The sequence below is a fragment of the Annulohypoxylon maeteangense genome (genome assembly GCF_022496945.1).
Source record: "Annulohypoxylon maeteangense strain CBS 123835 unplaced genomic scaffold GGS22scaffold_19, whole genome shotgun sequence".
In the NCBI taxonomy this organism is placed as follows: domain Eukaryota; kingdom Fungi; phylum Ascomycota; class Sordariomycetes; order Xylariales; family Hypoxylaceae; genus Annulohypoxylon; species Annulohypoxylon maeteangense.
Window position 1 is genome coordinate 791444 of NW_025953266.1, and position 18810 is coordinate 810253.

Below are 18810 nucleotides of genomic sequence, written 5' to 3' on the forward strand. Positions count from 1 at the left end.
AGCAATTGAGGGAATTGAATCTCGGTCGCAATATGCACTGAAATATGTGTGCGATTACGTCACGGAGCAGTGGTGATGGCAACTCTTCTGCTGATGTCTCTAGCAGGCATCTTATACAGACGATCACAGCCAGGCTGCAGATGAGGTGTTTTCTACGCGACAGGCATTTCCACCGATACACTATCGGTCTTTCTTGGTGGAAATTTCTAGGCCATTCTCCTGCTCGGGAAGCTGATGATAATTTCATGATAGACGTCATTGAGATCTATAATGGCCGTACGATAACTATGCACGACACTTCAAACGGGGCAAAGAAGGAAACCTACAGATCGCGATGAAGAATTGAGCAATAGCAGTTCATCTACCTGCGCGTCAGAGTCAGCAGCTGACTCATAAAGACTCATTATGATGCTTACATTGGACTCATGAAGACCTCATATCCCCAGGATTAACAAATGATACCTCTTCGTTCGTCCATCATTACTTTGACATGTAAGTCAGCTATAAGCACTGCTCTCAAGATCATTTTGATTGGCTATCCTACGCTACCAATTGTATACTATTATTCAAAAATAGGAGATCGTATGTTTCTTTTTGTCAATACCCCAACACCTATTCTATTCGATCCAAAGCCCTATCCTATAGCAGGAGTGGCTGCTTACGGTGCCCGCATATGAACCTACATCTAGCCCGGATGACTCAATTCGGTGCCGCGACTAGCGGGTTATTCAGTAAAACTGCATATCGCTGCAGGCACTGCCACCGCGATAGTTAAGGTTAAGCATTTCACGCATCTATAAGATTTCAAACAATCCCAAGCAGATTAAAACGACAACATACAACAGTTACACCTTCAACCAACTCGACGACAAACTAGCTAAAAGCTAGTTTCGAAACTTCTACCAATCGCCAAGATGGATTTCTTCCGTTCCAACTCCTTCTCCTCCCAAGTCCGGAACATGATGGCCCAAAACCATGTTCCCGGCCTCTCAATCGCCATCATCCAAGACGACGAGGTCGCCTCAGCAGGCTACGGGTACGCCACCCTCGACCCGGAAAAGCCATGTACGGCAGATACGCTATTCGACATAGCATCATGTTCGAAGTCGATGACCGCGGCCTCGGTTGCGCTGCTCGTCGAAGACAACAAGAACCATCCAGAGGTGCAATGGGATGCGATAATGTCAAGTTTACTCCCCGAAGACTTCGCGATGCCCAATCCCGAGGACTCTAAACTTGTAACCCTCGACGACGTTGTGAGCCACATGACCGGAATGGCCTAGTAATTCGCCCGACACCTCCCCCTTGATGCCGCACTAGAGACTAACGAAACGATCCAGCAACGAAGCAGCACTGATGGGTCCCACAACAGCACAAGGAGACAACGCGCGTTCCATCACGCGAAATTTACGGAACCTACCTATGCTGAACCCAGTGCGCACGAAGTGGGAGTACTGCAACCTGATGTTCACAGCAGCCGCGCATCTCGTCGCGGAAAAGAGCGGGAAGACGTTCAACGACTTCCTGGAAGAGCGGATCTTCGGACCCCTCAACATGACGTCGACTAGTTTCCAACCAGCGAGCGCCATCTCCAAGGGCTTTGAAGACCGTATGGCTAAGGGACACGATTGGAACAAGGAGGAAGAGAAGTATCTCGAATTCCCGCAGATCACATCTCCGGAGGGTGAGGGGGCAGGTTGCGTCGTTACGTGCGCGAACGATTTCATTAAATGGGTTAAGGCGTACCTAAAGCGAGAAGGCCCCATTAGCCAAAAAGTGTACAGAGAGCTTACGCGACTACGGGCTATCACCGATCCTACGGGGAAGATGGCGAAGTTTCCCAGATCTCCCGAGATGTACGCGGCGGGGTTGGAGGTGTTCTGGTATCGAGGATACACCGTCGTCGGCCACTGGGGCGGCGTTCCCGGGTTCTCAAGCCGGTTCTTCTTCCTCCCGGAAATAAACTTCGGGGCATGCTTCATGGGAAACTCGCCTAACGCGTCGACCGTGTTTGGGGCGATAGGCAAACAGTTGATGGATGCGGCGTTGAAATTACCACCGGTACCGCGGTTGTTGACGAAGAAGGATGGGAATAAGCCGAAGACAATACCGAAACCTGCCAAAACCAGCCTGGCAGTTCGCCCGAAGGATCAGTCGATACCTCAATCCGAAAGCGCTTCCAACGACACGAAAGATGAGAATCAACCCGGCGACGAGCCACAGAAGGAGCAACCCGATGATAAGAAGGCGACAGAGGAGCCCGAGCCCAAACCCAAGAAACAAAAACAAAAGGAAAAGGAAAAGAAGCCAAAACCTCAAACGAAACCCCTAAGCGACTACGTAGGAAAGTACTGGAACCCCGGGTACCGCAGGATGACGGTCTCGATCAAGGACGACAAGCTCTTTATCGACTGCATGGACCGCGCGTACTACGGATATACGATAACGTTCAAGCACGTCGCCAACCAGACCAAGTACACGGCACACATCGACAATGTGAATGATGTACACGGCGATGATATCCGGGCCCAATTCGTATTCGACGAGAGCGGGCGGGCGGTTAAGATGGGATTGAAGATGGAATCTGAGTTGAAGCATCTGATTTGGTTCGAATTAGAGAAGGATACGTGATGATACATGATGGAATTATAATCTAAGTTGGTAATTGAGATGGTTGTATCGAGTTTTAATTAACAGCGTAAAATCCATTCGTTTATGACTACCTAGGTAGGTAAGCTTTTAGCAACTAAATGTATCCTCCATGTTGAGAGCAAATAGCAGCTATTACATCCATCGCCTTATTTTTTCTGTGTTGAAGATTCACTGTCGTCCTCGACAAGACCTATTTCTTCTCGTACAATTTTGGAGCGTTTGCTTCCGTTCTTCTCTTCCAGTTCTTCGTTCTTCCGTTTCAGTTGCGTAAGCCCCTCGTTTACAACTTGCAGCTCCCGGACAAGGCGTTCCGTAGTCGACTTCAAAACGTCAGAGCAGAATTTGGGGTAGTCGTCACGCACACTTTGCATATGCGGATGCAAAAAGAGGGACTCGCTTTTAAGGGCAACATACGACGAGATGAGTCCTCTCAGTTCGTCATGCTCTTGGGTGTTCTCATAAACATATCTGACGAGCTTCCCAAGTGCAGGAATAGAGTCCCAGGTATCCACAAATCCATAAAGGCGCCAAAGGAGGTAGAAACGGGCCAATGATCGCAAATCACCCACGTCGTACTTGTTGGCAATGATATACATCTTAACATGGCGTAGCAAAGTCTCAGTCCAGTCTTTGTAACGTTGGAACCCATAACTGTAATTGGCTTCGCGAATATTTTTCCTGGGGGGTTTACCGTACTTATTGTGCCATTCTTGGATGACCTTTCTTCGTTCCCGGCAATCATTGAAGAGGAAAAGTGACTGCTGGTTAAGATCATTCCCATATGCCTTGGCAGCATCGCCTTTCGGCCTGAAAGGTACCTTGGGGGGAGGGTCGTTGGCTTCAGGTTCTTTGTAGTCGCTGGAATAAGCATATTCGCACAGGTTTAAAAAGTCTTCCTCGTTGATGTCGTTCAAGACCACAGCATCCACAATTGAATCACTCTTTGACCCGGTTATTAAGATCCGTAAAGCCGGAGAGATTTCAGTGAACGCATTTGCAGGTGCGAAGAATTCCTTGCGACTAGGACCGATAACAAACTTGACTGGCTTGGATGCCATTATACTTCAAGGCATGTTAGCAGAGTGATGAATGAGCAGGTAGGTAGTTAATTGGCTGGTTAGGTAGGTAAGTAGATAGCTTACTCTCGCATAAGCACCTGGCTCAGAGATTTCGCCATGATTTAGATATGATACTCTTCAACCTACTCATCTACATGTAGCAGGTATTAATCGAAGTGGGCGTGAGGAGAGTAAATTAGAAAGATGACACTTGCGGTGAGTGGGAGGTATGTATGGGTGGGAAACAACTCGGGACGGTAGTTCCTGTCGCCTTAAGAACATACTTTCAGGGTCATGCGTACAAGTTTGATAATTATGATAATATATGTAGGTACCTTTTCATTGCAGTTTGCATGGCCATTCCTTCCGTAAACGATTAAACTTTGAGTGTCAGAGATGTTTTCACATTTTCAGCAACTACAATGATGATTCAAATGTATGCCTTGGAAAAAAACAAGAGTAATGAAGGGAACCTTGACTTGGTGATGTATTCTAACCTAGGTAGGTACCTGCGTTTGATAAATCCATGTCTGGCATATAAGATAAATCCTCCAAATTAATCAAATGCACACCTGGGCAGTTGAAGATCGTATTTAGGTATTATTTTTAATTCACTGTAGAAACTTATTCTGAATAAAGTCGGTCCTGTTACCCCTGAATCTGTCACCTTTACAACTTACTCCTATTCAACGGAGCATAGGGCAATAGGAAAGCAGTCCTAGAGGCCCATCGAACAAACTTATATAATACATTCACTAGGTACTAGATATGAGAATATCTAATAACTGGATCTATATGATATTTACGAAGTACCTGCAATACGAAAGTATCAGCACATGTTTAACACCCCTTTTCAGGGAAATCGTCCCAAACTACACATCGCCGACAACCATCCTCAAGAATACGGCATCGACGCCATTATCCAACATCCCACTCCTTCAAAAAGTCCAGCCTTATCCAATTCCTACATGAAATAACATCTCCAGCCCTTCAAAACGTTTCCAATCAACTCAACACTAGGTAAAAAAGAAAGGGGTACCCCGCTACCCCAATAACCCCCCTACCAAACGGCCCCCATCCGTGCAACGCAGCCCGTCTTGGCGATACGACCCATTCGAAGCCCGCAACACCTATTCGGGCCATCGCCAAGCCCAACCCTATTACCCCGTCCCCCATCCGTCGAGCAACGACTGGTCGACAACGAACCTGCGCGTCTAAGACCGAGTCTGAAGTGTTGCGCAAGCGTAGCAGCCCACGGCTCTCAAGACCGCTTCGTTGGCAACACGTAATATACCTATGCGTATATACGACATCCCCAATCCCGTCGGACAGATACGACCTATATCACATTGTAGTAAGCACCCAGACACCATACCTACTTGGGTACTACCAGTACATAGCACATCGAAGCGAAGAAACACAAGAGAAGCGAATTGATTTCGAGAAAAAGGTATGCATCAACGATAAGAGTCTATTATGAACCTCTGATGATGCTTTCTAACGGCACACATATGCGTAATAGTATTCGCCATCCGTTGGCCGAATAGGAGCTAATAATAATAATAATAGTCGACGGGCACTCCATTTGGGCTCTGATCTGCTTTCGTACCTTTCCAGGTTACGCAGAAGATTCCCCCTCCCCTTTTGATAGTACACGAGATTCCCACGCCCCCCTCCAAAAGCCCGGGCATGGCCATCATCTTCTTTCGTCAACCCGTTTCCCTCCCATCCAATCATGCAGTTTAACCTGAACGCCGGGGCCGGGGAGAAACCCGTGTTCTCCGCATCCCCTTACCCTGAGGTGAAAAAGACAAAAATGTGTATAAATGCTACCAAAACCCAAATAGGTCCGTTACGCCGGGCGGTTTTATACCAAGAGTTTCAGAATGCGGGCCACAAATGAGAACGACATATGTTGGTGTCGTAGGCTAGTCGGATGCGTAAGATAGGTACATGGCGCCATCGAGTTCGTAGGTATACGCGTTTCGATCGCGGTGGGTAGAAATAGTATTAGACAAATGAGAATCAGTAATACGTCGTCCGTCATGATCTTGAAATCAGATAAATGCCCGGCCGATGTGTAATAAATGCTAGGGTATATAATCCGTTACGTCTAATTAGTAGGTGGCGTAGAGTTCGGCGGTGTGTAGATAATGTCGGCTGTGTAGGTATTGAGGCTAACGATAGGATTGTAAAGTATGATTATGGTCGAGGCGGGTTTCTTGGGTCTTGGAATTGTTGATTGCGTCGCCCATTCTCTCCACGAGCGGAGACCCATTCGGCGTTACCACTTTGCCGGCTTGGTTGTTCGGCTGGGAGCTTTTGGTCCTCAGTTGCGGAAGAGGAGCCGGAGGGTCGGGTGGGAATAGGAGCAGGTGCGGAAGTCGAAGGTCCTGGAACCATGCGTGTAACTGCTTGAGTGATTGAGGCGACGACGTAACCTCGGAGTTCGCGATCCTCCCTCGAGTCTTCTTTCTCTAATCGGAATCGCTCCTCCTTGCTCATGTTCCCGCGCCGAATGTTCTTGATCTCCTGCATGATGTAAAGCATGACTTCTTCGGGGCATCTATTCCTCTCGAGTGCATGCTCGCTCTTACGTACGTATCGGCGAGTAACGTCGGTAGCGCCATCTATACTGAAAGCGATGCAGTACGACATTTGCTTGCCCCAGCCGTCAGTGTAGAGCCGCGGGTTATCCCAGGCTTCCTCGCACGCATCCACGTGAATCCATCGTTGCTTGTGCTCAGAGTAGACCTCCGTCCATACGTGATCTTCGGCGTTCCAGACCCAGCGCACACGGCTACCGACGGCGCGGCAAAGCATGGAGAAGCAGTTAGCCCACTCGCCGCATCTGCCACGTCTCGTCTGTAATAGTCGCCACACGTCGCTGTATCGCGGGAATCGCTCGAAAGCCCGGCACGCTTGGTTAGAGCATTCATATAATTCTACCCGTAACGCTCCGCAGGCGCTTTCCTCGGGTGTCGGTTGTGTCCTGCCTCTCGCGACGGTCGGTGACATGCAGACGGGACACGGTGGGTTATTAACCCAGCTAAAGAATGTTCGTTTGAACCATCTGTGAGATGGAACGTTAGAAAATCTGCTCTGCGCAAAGATAAAGGAACAATGCTCACCTTAGTAATGCCCGAATTACACAATCTTGGTAGCCCCAATCAGGTTTTCGCCCATCACCCATGCTATCCGCCTGAGCTCGTAATACTTGAGATTCCTCTTCGGCTTCGCTATATATTCTCTCCAATGGTATGACTTGGAGCGCTTCGTCAAGAAGGCCGGGATTCTCGTACTTTGTAGGTGTCAGGGATAGTGATACGAGCAAACTACGGAATTGCTGCGAATCTCGGTCATGGGCAGCAGGAGGTGTCGGAATCTTTGGCAGATTCCGCAACGAGGAATACGAGGGTGGTGCTGCAGGAGAAGGATGACTAGAGCCATGGGCGTATGATGACGATGGTCTACTGCCACTACCAGACGGCGCAGACGAATGTGCTCGGAGGTTAGATGACGATAATTGTTGTCGGGGAGCGGGTGAGTCTACGCGCGACCGGTTCGCTCGCGATTGCTCGAATTCTGTTAATCGTTTCGATCTTAAAAGCTGTTCGAATTGAATTCGTAAATCCCGAGCCCATTCCTCTCCATAATCGTCCCGGTTGCCCCCAGGGCCGTCGCTGCGACCTGCCATTATGACTTCTTCTACCTAACCGTCGAGCGACGGGATAATTCGATATCGTATCGAGGCGGCGAGGTTGTTCTTACAACGTATACTTCTATGGTAAATATTGTGCCGACTAAATTGTCGGTTAAGAGATGCTGGATGATTAGATTCGAGTCAAGATTAGGCCAACCCTTGATTACGTGGAGGCAGGCGATTAGATTTCGTCAGCAAGTTGGATTCGCTGATGATGTGGACTCGATCACCCCTTTCCAAAACTCAATCGCCACCGAAGATCAAGGGGTTCGTTTCGTCGAACAAGACAAATCGGTAGCGGCAGTCAATCAATCCCCCATAATAATCGATGGCTAGACATTCATTCGTGCGTCGTTTCCTCTAATCGCGTCGTACTGTAGTGTAATCTTCCAAGTCTATCTTCTTCGAGAGATCCTATACACAAAAGATGTGTCCCCTTTTCACTGTCGCGCAGTCGAAGTCGATTTAAAAAAGAGCGGATGACGGACCGGATCGGGTCAACGTCGACTACCTTGAAGACAGAGAGCTGTCACTGTTGCTATCGCTGTCGTCGTTATTGTTGTCGTTGCCGTTGTCGTTTTCCTTGTGTCTCCTCGGCAAGGAAGCGTGGATGGGAGAATGTCACGTATAGGCGGCAGGGAGAAGCGAAGCGGGAAGTCGGAAAGATGGATAAGTTACAGGTAGTTTTAGATGGATGGATGAATACAGATTATTAGGTACGGACACACAAGGTCTAGGTAAAGGTAAAAGAATAGACAGATAAGTTGTAGCCTAGTCCTAGTTGTGCGTGTTGTGGATGGGGATTATGAATTTACTACCGTACTTCGTAAGTGTCGAGAGTGTAAAGTGGTCAAGTGGTGGGGGCGTGTGTGGGCGTTCACAGGGAGTGCAAGGAGCGCAAGGAGCGTTGTTAGTGAATGGGAAATGATGGAGATGAGAGACGATAGGCAGTGGAGCGGGATTCGTTGTGCTCGTTGTAAGTGGCAGAGTGGCATGTAAGTGCGTTGCGTAGTCGCAGTCCCGGATAGGGATGGCTCAGGACACTTTGGTAAGAAAAGGTAAGAAAAAGAGAGGAAAAGGGAACGACTTGCTGCAGGGTTTGTCGTAGGCTGCGTAGGCCTTCTCCGCCCGCTACTCGTTAGGGACGAGCGTAATTGGTTCAAGTCATGAAATCCCCTGCACTTTCCTGACTAAATACAGTGCAAGTGCTAAAACGGGCTACATCGCTACTGTACTTTCGAACCAGAAAACGCACTAGGGCGCAGAAGAGAAAGCGTGAACGCGCGTCTCCTCAACCCCTTCCTCCAATCATCTAACACGGATTTGCTCTTGGTGAGTGGGGTCAGGGCGAGCTACCTAGGGTACCTGGAGTACTTTCTCAAAATACATACGCCGTAGCATGTTTTTCTCTTGATTTTGGCATCTTTTTCATCCACCATCCACGTACCTTCTGGACCCCTTCATTTTGGTTGACTTACTTCGTATGTACTTCTTTTTTTTCAGTCTTTCGTAATGTATGAGGTTCAATTTTATTATCTTTCCGCAAAGATCATCTGCTGCTTGTCTCGAAATAAATCTTGGTAGACACGTGTATGTATGGCGTACAGATATATCATAACGCCTACCTAGTAGTATCTGGTATCGCATTGTACTATACCTTCTTAACTAATACCGTTTAGAGTTGCGAGTAACGTTGGCATTAGAACCAATTTACAATTCCGTTCTGCATCCGAGGTGTTGTAACCTTTTCAGTGGAGGCGATGACGAGGCGTGGCTTGCTGATCGTGGCTGAAACTACTAAAATGAGGCCCTCGATGGGCGGCCTGGAAGTGCTGGGCAAGTGCTGGGCAGTTTTCTGTAGTGTCTGTGGTGCCTGTATAGTAGCAGAGTATTAGTTGCCGCAGCTTCTAGTTTTGCACCGCCTTAATCAAATTGTGGGTATTTGTACCACTTCCGGTCTTGAATTTTTCAAGGTTGCTTCAAGGTTCCAAGGTTGTTACCAGCTTTCGATCCTCCCGAGATTTTTCTGTTTCAGGACCGTTCAATTGCCATTCGATTGCCGATTGATATTCCATAATATTTTCCCTAAACATACAAGAACATGAAAGCGGACTTGGCCGATACGCTTGTATCTGATCTTGGCTTTGTTACCCGACACTAATCGTCGTCATTGTTGCTATTGTTTCGTCGCTATTGGCTTCTGCTTAATAACCACAGCTTTGAATCACAACTGCAACTGGTCCGATCTATGAGCACGGATGCTCGAGATCCGACTGCAAAATTCAATATTTGACAAAGAGCTCGCTGATTGAGTCTAACTTGAGGTCATCGCTGCAAGTCTAAGCACGATGTCACGTTCTTCGTCTTTCAGCCTCACCTTTGAATCAAGGTCCCTTCATGCTCAGACGGCTGATACCTAGCACACTGGCATTTACGATACGACACAACACCAGTCAACCAACCTTTCGGTAACCCGGGAGGATCCAACTCCACGGCGCCACTGATAAACTCGTCGGTCAACGCGGCGGCAGGGCGGTAAGCTTAAATTCTGTATTGTCACTCGACAATTCTCCGGCCCGACTGTACGAATGAGTTGTACGTGGATTAGGATTCCCACGTGTCGTACCGTATCGGTTCAACAAGCAGTTGGATAAGCTGTGGGTTACTCAAAACCCTTCCAGCTCCAGTTCTAGAGAGCCTCGAAGCTTTTTCTTCTGCATGAGGCGTACGTATATGCCCAGGTGTGTATGCCGCCGTTGGATCAAGCCGCAAGATGACTGGTCAGTCTGTTCATCTGGGCACACTCACTTATCTAGAATTACGTGAGAGATTGATCAAGAACGCCCTCGGAATACCCTCAGACCCCTCTCTCTATACCTTGCTTGTCTGCTTATGAAAAAGTGTCCGACAGGTAAAATCCTGATCGCCATTGACTACCCATTTTCGTATCTTGAGAAGAAAAAATTCCAAATGTCTTCTTCAGTTATTAGAAAAACGTACGTATGACGATATGAGATAGCTAGAGATATTTGCAGAGAGGTTGTCGATCACGCGTGAATCTACCGCCTCGTGGTGTGTTTCTAGTTAGCTTCCCCCTTTTAGTGTCGAGGCTGATTGCGCGTCCCTCCCCCTCTTCAAGAGACTTGCGTGTTTCTGGCCAATGACAGCTTTGCCACAGCTTTCGAACGTCGAATCCCACCATTCCTGTCCGATGATTTGCTAAGCTAGTCATTTCTCTTCTTGGATAATGCTACGTTGCTTGCTTCGGCTTTTCACATATCCTCTTTATTTCGAGGCTTGGCGGTCCTTTCTAATTCGAAAATATGCGGCTGACTTACACATACAGCACGTATGCTTCAGTTACGGACGTATATCATGTAACATTATCGAGGGAACTAGAGTCCGGTCCGCACAATGCATCGAAATTATTGCCTCGTCATTACCAGGCCTCATACATACTATACCCAAAACAAGGATGAAGATTCCTTCTCGCCAAAGATATCAGACGAACACCACGGCATGAAATAATATCGCATTTACTACGATTAACGAAGAAATACTGGGTATGTTTGTACTAGTAGAAGTGGTTTCTCTCTCGGATTGAGCCGAACCAGGCGGCCGAGACAACGAGCTCATCCACCGCCAAGAGAGGTTCGTCATCTGTGTGGGTTCATGTAGGTACATGCTGTAGCTAGATATGTAGGTGGTGTGGTAGGTATTCTTGGGTCCCGAGGACTCATTGCCGTCCAGGCGAACCTTGGTAACTCACGTAGATATTTCGTTACTTGGACTAACACTGCGTCGTTTGCCGAATATCGCTACTAGAATCAGCCACCAAGCAACAAGCAATTCATTATTCTAATTAACTGACCTAGCAATATAGCGCAATACGGGATAGACCGCAGTCAGATAGACACTATCCCTATAGCTCAAGTCGCCTACATACGCAGTGCTAGTAGCGTCGACGCAAAGAATTAACACTGACACATAGGCTCATTAAACAGGCTGACAGGGGACATGCGTCTGTCCTCCCCAGGACGCGCGTCTCTGCTTTCGGGCACGAAGCACACGGACTTTGTCTAGTGGAGCCGTCACCCTAGGCCAGAAAAATCCCTGTCGATCTCCAAATGACGGCATAAGATCGAAAATCCCCTGTTCGATATCACAGTAGCGGATTGCGACCTCATAAGCTACGATGCACGCAAGCGTAGGGGTCGTAATACAGTACGACTCCTCTTAAGACAGCCTTGCTAGTCGCCTCGTTGTCTAGTAACGCGCAACAATATCATATCTTCAAATCTATCAAATATCTTTACTCCGTTCTTGAATAGCCGGACTCGAATGTTTCGACGCTGAAAACGCCGAGCCTGGATCTTGAGACCCCCATCATGTTCTTATCTTGCTGACCTGGTTTCCTCTCCCCCTCCAGGCGTAAACGATATCTCGCCAAGCTTTTATATATGATAATTATCTAGCGAGCCGCAGCCGATTCACCACATTTACCACGACACCTCCAACAACTATATATGATAAGGCACCTCACAATTAACCCCCAAGAGACCCCCATTCTCTCAACCCGCGCACACCTCTTAAGATATTGACCTACGGTGAAACTAGTCCGGTTCGCTAGTTCGGGAAGGCTTCACGAACTACTAATATGTCTAACATAATCTAGGTAGTCATCTTATCACCTATTGGATAAAGGGAATACTGTTGCGATGCCACCGAAATATTTTAGTCGCAGCAATTAACCATAGGCAATAGAAATATATCGTGTTGGTCCCCGAATTGGGACAACAAAGCCACCGAAGTGGATCATATTCGGGCATAGCGACAAGAATCTAAAGCCTTAAGCCCACATGAGCTCGGAATGACCTATTCTAGAAATGTTCGATCCTCTAAGCTACCAGTAGTACTTTAGTTATTAAGGGTAGCTCCCCATATTTACCTATGTTAGCCATCTAAATTTTATATATGGAAATCTAGTGTCCCTACTTCCAGGGCACGTTAGCTTTTGGAGTTGATGAGCCCGAGTAGGTAATAGAGGTACTAAATGTGTGTCCATCGAACGATCTAATATCCAAGTAGGCTAGTCATAATGTCCTAACTTACAAGGTTCTTCCAATTCTACCTCTGCAGCTAACTGGTAGGTATTCCTATACTACTAGGTAGGTACGCATGGCTAGGTAAGCGCTTTGAGAACCTTTCCACGAGCTAAATTCCATCCAACATATGATCATCAGGGTGGCTATGTAGACCGGGAGTCACACCGACTCGGCAGTATCCTCCGGCTTGTCAAGAGTAAGCATATCAAAATGCCTTGGGAAACTCCTAACTTATGTACTCTCGTTTATCATATCACTTTAATCTGTATAGGTATCCCATCAAGATATAGAGGCTCTGGAGAAAGGCCGAATGCAACAACAGTTCGCCACCGTCAGTCTTTACGATGCTGGCTGGGTAGATTAATCTCACTGATACCATAGTTGGAGGCTTAAAGGCATTTAGGTTGAATCGGATCCTTCTACTCATAAGGTACCCAGTCCTATGTATGTTAGAGGAACTTTCGAGCTCGCAGTAGCTATTTCCAATTTCTCACAGGTGAAGTATCTGTTCAACCACTAGTTGGTTTTAATGAAGCTTAAAGTTCTCACTCTTAAATATGATGCCTCCACCACGCTTCCGAAGCGAAGATTCCTACAGCCATATTAGTCATATGTCAGCCCCAATCAGCACTGATGAATAAACAATTAGGAACAATTGATAAATTAAATTAAATGAGGCCTGAAGAAACTTTTACCTTCTAGAACTTCTCGGCTTACTCAAGCGAATAATCTTATCTTAACTGAAGATGTTCTCAGGGAGATCTCCAATGACCGTGAGCTCCTATCATTGAGGATCTCCATGAGAAGAAAATGCGTAGAATGATCTTGCATAAGTTAACATAACAATAGTTATAGATTCAATCTCGGGTATCGTCTTATCTATAATGTGTAGGATATAGTTGTATCACGTCGCTCTGATCTCGGAACGAGTTCTCTAGAAATTAATTACACCAAAATAGCGCGGCTGCTTGTCCAGCTGGAGTCAATAAACATTACATTTTCCAATATTTTATCATAGCTTAGGTACCTACGAATGACATTTACTCGGGAAGGTCTACAAGAACTTACTTCAGGTTAGATTAGTCTCTTATGAACGTCCGTTCCTGGTGCCATTATTACTACATTATTCTAAAATACGTAGTTATGAGGTTTCAGTGAAATATTGGTAGCCAGTACTTTAGTAGATGATCTCATATCTTCTGCTCTCAGGTCTATCTTGTTTAACTAACATTAGTATGTATGAGCTGACATGTTCTTTACAATATATATAGCTAGATATCATAATCGTTTATATGACATATTGTTTTTGCTATAAAAGCTTAATGTAAACATCTTAACCTATACGCGCCCTCATAATTTCTCACGAGTTCCATGATACAACATCATATTTCTTATGAAGACTAACAACGCAGTAAAGTTAGAATATATAAGTGCCTAGGCACTAGACGAGGATACGATTAGATTTAAACTGGAGGAATTGCTTCTAAGATATATGTACTTCGCTCTGTCGTCTTGCTTAAGGTGTGATGATGTCGTATTGAATAAGCCTTACTCGAGCGATGATTAATCGATCGGTGGTTGTAATCATAGGCTGGAGGTTAGAAAGTCTCATATATAGTGAAGACAATACCCTTAAAACTTTCTGTCTCTTGTTGGTATGAGATGTTAAGCTACTGGCAGAGTGACTCGGGAGGGCGAGTAAGTATTAGGGCGTGGCGTCAATATCGTCATGAAACCTTTGACACTTATATGATATTAATTCGGTATTTGGCTGTGTTACATTCTTGTTTGGCTACTTAAATGCTGAGTAGGTAGAGTGTACTTGGTTTGTTAAACGAATATATGTTATCAAGGCTTCTCTCATGATGTTCCTAAGCAGAACTGAATGAACGTATGAATTTATAGTGGACGCCATGAAATGTGACTACCTACAGGATAGATAGGTATCTAGGTACCTACTCAATTTGTTATTTCCATATAGGTACTAGGTAGGTATAGTTGAGTATCTAATATAAAGTTAAGTTTCTGAAGCTTTTCATACTGTGATGCCTTACGTTTGTAAGAAAACTTGGAACAAGTAGACACAGATTTACCAATTTACCTACCTACCTAGGTAGGTAGCTATCTACATGTCGCCTCTGACACATATTGGAGTATAGGACGTCTGGATTGCCCCTTTTAGGAGAGGACAGAGCTTGGGTTCCGCGTGACAAAAGAAACACGGGTCCCTTCGAAATGTGATTGTAGAGGTTCCAAACGAAGAGAGTTGGCAATACTTTCTCCTTGCAAACAAGAACTCCAACATTCCACTCAATGAACCACGAAGTCTAGATTCATCTCGGGTATGAAAAGGATGATGACAGAGTAAGACAAAAAAAGAAAGACAATAGCGGTAGATGTGAGTTAAGGAGCTACGGAACCACTACCTCTTTGTCGAGAATATGTTCTGGACCCCAAGCTACCCATTTATATATGCCGATAAGACAAGGACAAGAGCTATCTCGAAATGATATGCCATATTGATTCCTATAGCTTTAATTTGGATGTATAAGGTACAAGTTATTCTGACAGGTTCTTCTCCGGCGCATCTCTACGTGGATGTAGTTGGGATAGTCAGGTCGGGATGAATTCGTCAGATACCACCCATACAGAAATAACTATATGTGATTGATATATAAATTGGATCATGAATTCTCATCATATGTCTCAAATTGGGTTATTTAATACTAACATATGGTCATCTTTTAATGACGAAGGCGTTGGAAAATGAGAATGAATGATAGTGATTTGGGGGAGTTAGCGCTTGGACGTTAGCTGTAACAGGGGTGTCTTTACGGTTACAACAATATAGTGACTTAACAGATATGACGTAAATGATTAATCACTTACAGGGAAAAAACACTTGATAAGTTCCTCCCGTTTTAGCGTAGGCAACGTTGTGACTTCGTGTACAGTGGCGCGTTGGTCAGCGACGACCGCCAACAAATTCTAGAAGTTTACGCGGCTACTTACTTTATTTATAAACAAGGCTTACATTATGGCTTCCTGGTATCGCAGTTTCTCAAATGGATGAGCAGGCTCCTACTACTTTATTTCTTGATTTATTTCTATTCTTTTGGACTTTTGTGTCCGGTTCCCCACATCTTCATTCACGTTTCTACGACCTTTAGGTTGCGAATCGAGTTGTAAAATGGCGGAAATAGATCCTTTAGTTTTTTCATTTTCGCATCTGGCGAAATTTCCACGAGAAGCTGAAGCTTTACAAATCCTTAAAAAGGTGGCTTCCCTGGTGAAGCCTATGATGAGGGCAAGAGGATGGAAAGTTGGACAATTGACCGAATTCTACCCCGAACAACACAACCTCCTAGGTACTATAATGTCGAAGAATCAGTTTTAGAATGACCGTAAACTAATACAATGAATGATTATAGGCCTAAATATAGGGCGTGGGCAGAGAATATGCCTTCGACTTCGGTATCATAGCGATTGCAACCAATTCGTCCCCATCGAACAAGTAATTGATACAATGCTTCACGAACTCGCACATAACGTTCACGGACCTCACGACGAAAAGTTTCACGCGCTATGGAATCAATTGCGCGAAGAACACGAGTCGCTTATAATGAAAGGATATACGGGTGAAGGGTTCTTGTCAGCAGGTCATCGACTCGGCGGCAGGAAGATACCTATGGATGAAGCTCGTAGGCTGGCCCGAGCCTCCGCGGAGAAGCGTCGTACACTTAACACAGGCTCCGGTCAAAGACTGGGTGGTGCAGCTCCCGGACCAAGTCAGGATATTAGAAGGGTTATTGTTGGCGCAGTCGAACGTCGTAATAATTCTCTTCGAGGCTGCGCAAACGACAACCGACCGCAAAACGAGATACAACAAATTGCTGATACAGCAACTAAAAATGGGTTTAGAACACAAGCCGAGGAGGACGCTGCAAACGACGCTGCGATAGCTCAGGCTCTGTGGGAACTTGTCCAAGAAGAAGAGATGGCCAAGAAAGGCAAAAATTACGTTCCTCCCAGCTCTAGCATCCAAACTTGGGATCATGGCGGCGGCTCTTCTTCCAACTCAGCGCCAGGACCATCCAGACCGTCTGGCCAATCACGTAAACCCGAGAAAAGTGTAAATAGAGGGGATGGACGATCTACATGGACGTGCGATATCTGTACCCTTGTGAATCCAACTAGTTTCCTATGTTGCGACGCTTGTGGTACGGAACGGGGCGAGAAAATTACCCAAAACCTCGCCGGGAGATCGACAAAGGGAAGACCAACGGTTATTGATCTTACCCAGTCCCCATCGGCGAATAAGCGAAATGCTTCAACGTCAAAATCAACCTCGAGACCAATCGCAGGTCCAGCCATACCTCATTCTACAAAGCCACCCGCACCAACATGGACATGCTCGTTCTGTGGACGAGTTCGGGATAAACAGTGGTGGTCCTGCGATTTATGCGGGACTGTTAAGCATAAGTCGTAACATTAGAAATGATGGTTTAGATTGCGATATTCACGAATTTGCTGGATACCCTTTTGGATTTTGGTGATACCTATACGCGACGCGTTTATGGAAGCTTTGTCGGTTGGCTACTTGTCTATATGCTAGCTAACTACCCAGCTACCCAGGTATCTATACCTACACATACGTAGTCTAGATATTTTGAATATACGGATGCATCTGTGACAAACTGTTATTAACGGATGACATCATATTTCTACTTCATGTTTTTGACGAGCTAATCCGTCTGGTCTGCTGGCCCGCCTCAATGGGCCATCCAATAGGCCATACACTAGTTTAAGGGGTTTTCGGTCTAAGTCTCCTCTACTTCTATCTACTTACCTAGGTTCCTATTAAGGCAAGTACTTGGGTAATGTATGCGAGTAACTAATTAATCTCGGTATTTTTACGAGATCTTGAATATCGATTGATCCATCTTCATCTCCAAAAGCTTCATTCAGTTAGTCTATGGAGTATAGAAGTGGACCAATGCCTGCGGGTTTGCGGCAATTGATTACGATATGTGAAGTTATGATATCATATCAAATTTGAGAATATGCGTGTTTGTATACTTGTACAGTACCATAGCGGGAACCCCCGGATCGCGAGAATGATTCTAAACCTTATAGAAGCATTACATGCATAAGATCGATAGAAATTAGAAGAAACCATTCTTGATATAAGAATTATTCTTCGATCCAGAATGCTTTCTCCTAATTTCTATCGATCTTATGCATGTAATCATTCTATAAGGTATAGAATCATTCTGCGATCGAGAATGGTTTCTTCTAATTTCTATCGATCTTATGCATGTAATGCTTCTATGGGGTTTAGAATCATTCTTGCGATCTAAGGTAAATCGATCTAAGGTAATCAGATTAGCAATCTGATCTCAAGGTTATTCAATAGATAGATTTGTACATACATATCTAGATCGATTCGAAGGTAGGTAGGTTCATCTATAATTAGGTCAGCATCCTGATCTCAAGGTTGTTCAATAGATAGATCTGTACGTACATATCTGGATCGATTCGAAGGTAGGTTTATCTATAATTATGTCAGCAATCTGATCTCAAGGTTGTTCGATAGGTAGATTTGTACGTACGTATCTAGATCGATTCGAAGGTAGGTTCATTTGTAAGTAATTAGGTCAGCAGGTTTATCCGAACGTATATCAAAGGTATGTTTGTACGTACGTTGATCTGAAGGTAGGTACGTTGATCTGAAAGTAGGTAGGTCGATCTGAACGTCAGTAGGTTGATCAGAACGTATATCAAAGGTAGGTATATTGTACGTACGTATCTAGGTCGGTTTGAAGGTAGCTAGATCGATCTGGAGGTAGCTAGGTCGATCTGGAGGTAGCTAGGTCGATCTGAAAGTAGGTTGATTTGTAATTAGGTAAGTCGATCTGTAGGTAGGTAATTAGATAATTACTTAGATACGTACCTTGATCAAATGATTCAAAGGTTGATTGCTTGATTGATTATTAGTAGGTAGGTATGTAAATAATTAGGTAGGTAAGTAAGTAAGTAAATAAATAAATAAATAAATAAGTAGGTACGTACGTACGTATGTATGTATGTATGTAATGTATGTAGGTAGGTAGGTAGGTAGGTAAATAAATAGATTGTATGATTGTATGATTGAAAGATGAGAAAATAAAAAGATGTAAAGATGAAGAAGTAAAAATATTAGCAAAGGAAGGTAGGTAAATAGATAGGCAAGAGGTAGGAAATAGAAGGGAAGGTAACGAAGGCGGTAGGTATTCTGCCAGATATTAGAAGT

General features: G+C 45.3%; 4 protein-coding genes across 4 annotated transcripts; 2 read left to right on the plus strand and 2 right to left on the minus strand.

Annotated features, from left to right (window-relative positions):
• The first annotated feature begins 663 nt into the window (after positions 1 to 663).
• On the plus strand, positions 664 to 2786 carry GGS22DRAFT_172618 (beta-lactamase family protein). The gene is made up of 2 exons (XM_047962791.1): positions 664 to 1282; positions 1341 to 2786. Exons 1-2 carry the CDS (start codon positions 915 to 917, stop codon positions 2629 to 2631), a joined length of 1659 nt encoding a protein of 552 aa, XP_047815471.1. The 5' UTR covers positions 664 to 914; the 3' UTR covers positions 2632 to 2786.
• Positions 2787 to 2798: 12 nt separating this feature from the next.
• On the minus strand, positions 2799 to 3829 carry GGS22DRAFT_192274 (uncharacterized protein; the record flags this gene model as incomplete). Its single annotated transcript, XM_047965238.1, has 2 exons — positions 2799 to 3714; positions 3795 to 3829. 2 exons carry the CDS (start codon positions 3827 to 3829, stop codon positions 2799 to 2801), a joined length of 951 nt encoding a protein of 316 aa, XP_047815472.1.
• A 1850-nt stretch (positions 3830 to 5679) lies between these two features.
• Positions 5680 to 7798, minus strand: GGS22DRAFT_60350 (uncharacterized protein). The gene is made up of 2 exons (XM_047967522.1): positions 6842 to 7798; positions 5680 to 6783 (listed from the first exon to the last, which is right to left on the minus strand). Exons 1-2 carry the CDS (start codon positions 7405 to 7407, stop codon positions 5913 to 5915), a joined length of 1437 nt encoding a protein of 478 aa, XP_047815473.1. The 5' UTR covers positions 7408 to 7798; the 3' UTR covers positions 5680 to 5912.
• Positions 7799 to 15461: 7663 nt separating this feature from the next.
• GGS22DRAFT_172623 (WLM-domain-containing protein) lies at positions 15462 to 17250 on the plus strand. Its single transcript, XM_047962792.1, has 2 exons — positions 15462 to 15886; positions 15950 to 17250. The coding sequence occupies exons 1-2, from the start codon at positions 15709 to 15711 to the stop codon at positions 17005 to 17007; spliced, it is 1236 nt and encodes a 411-aa protein (XP_047815474.1). The 5' UTR covers positions 15462 to 15708; the 3' UTR covers positions 17008 to 17250.
• The last annotated feature ends 1560 nt before the right edge of the window (positions 17251 to 18810 follow it).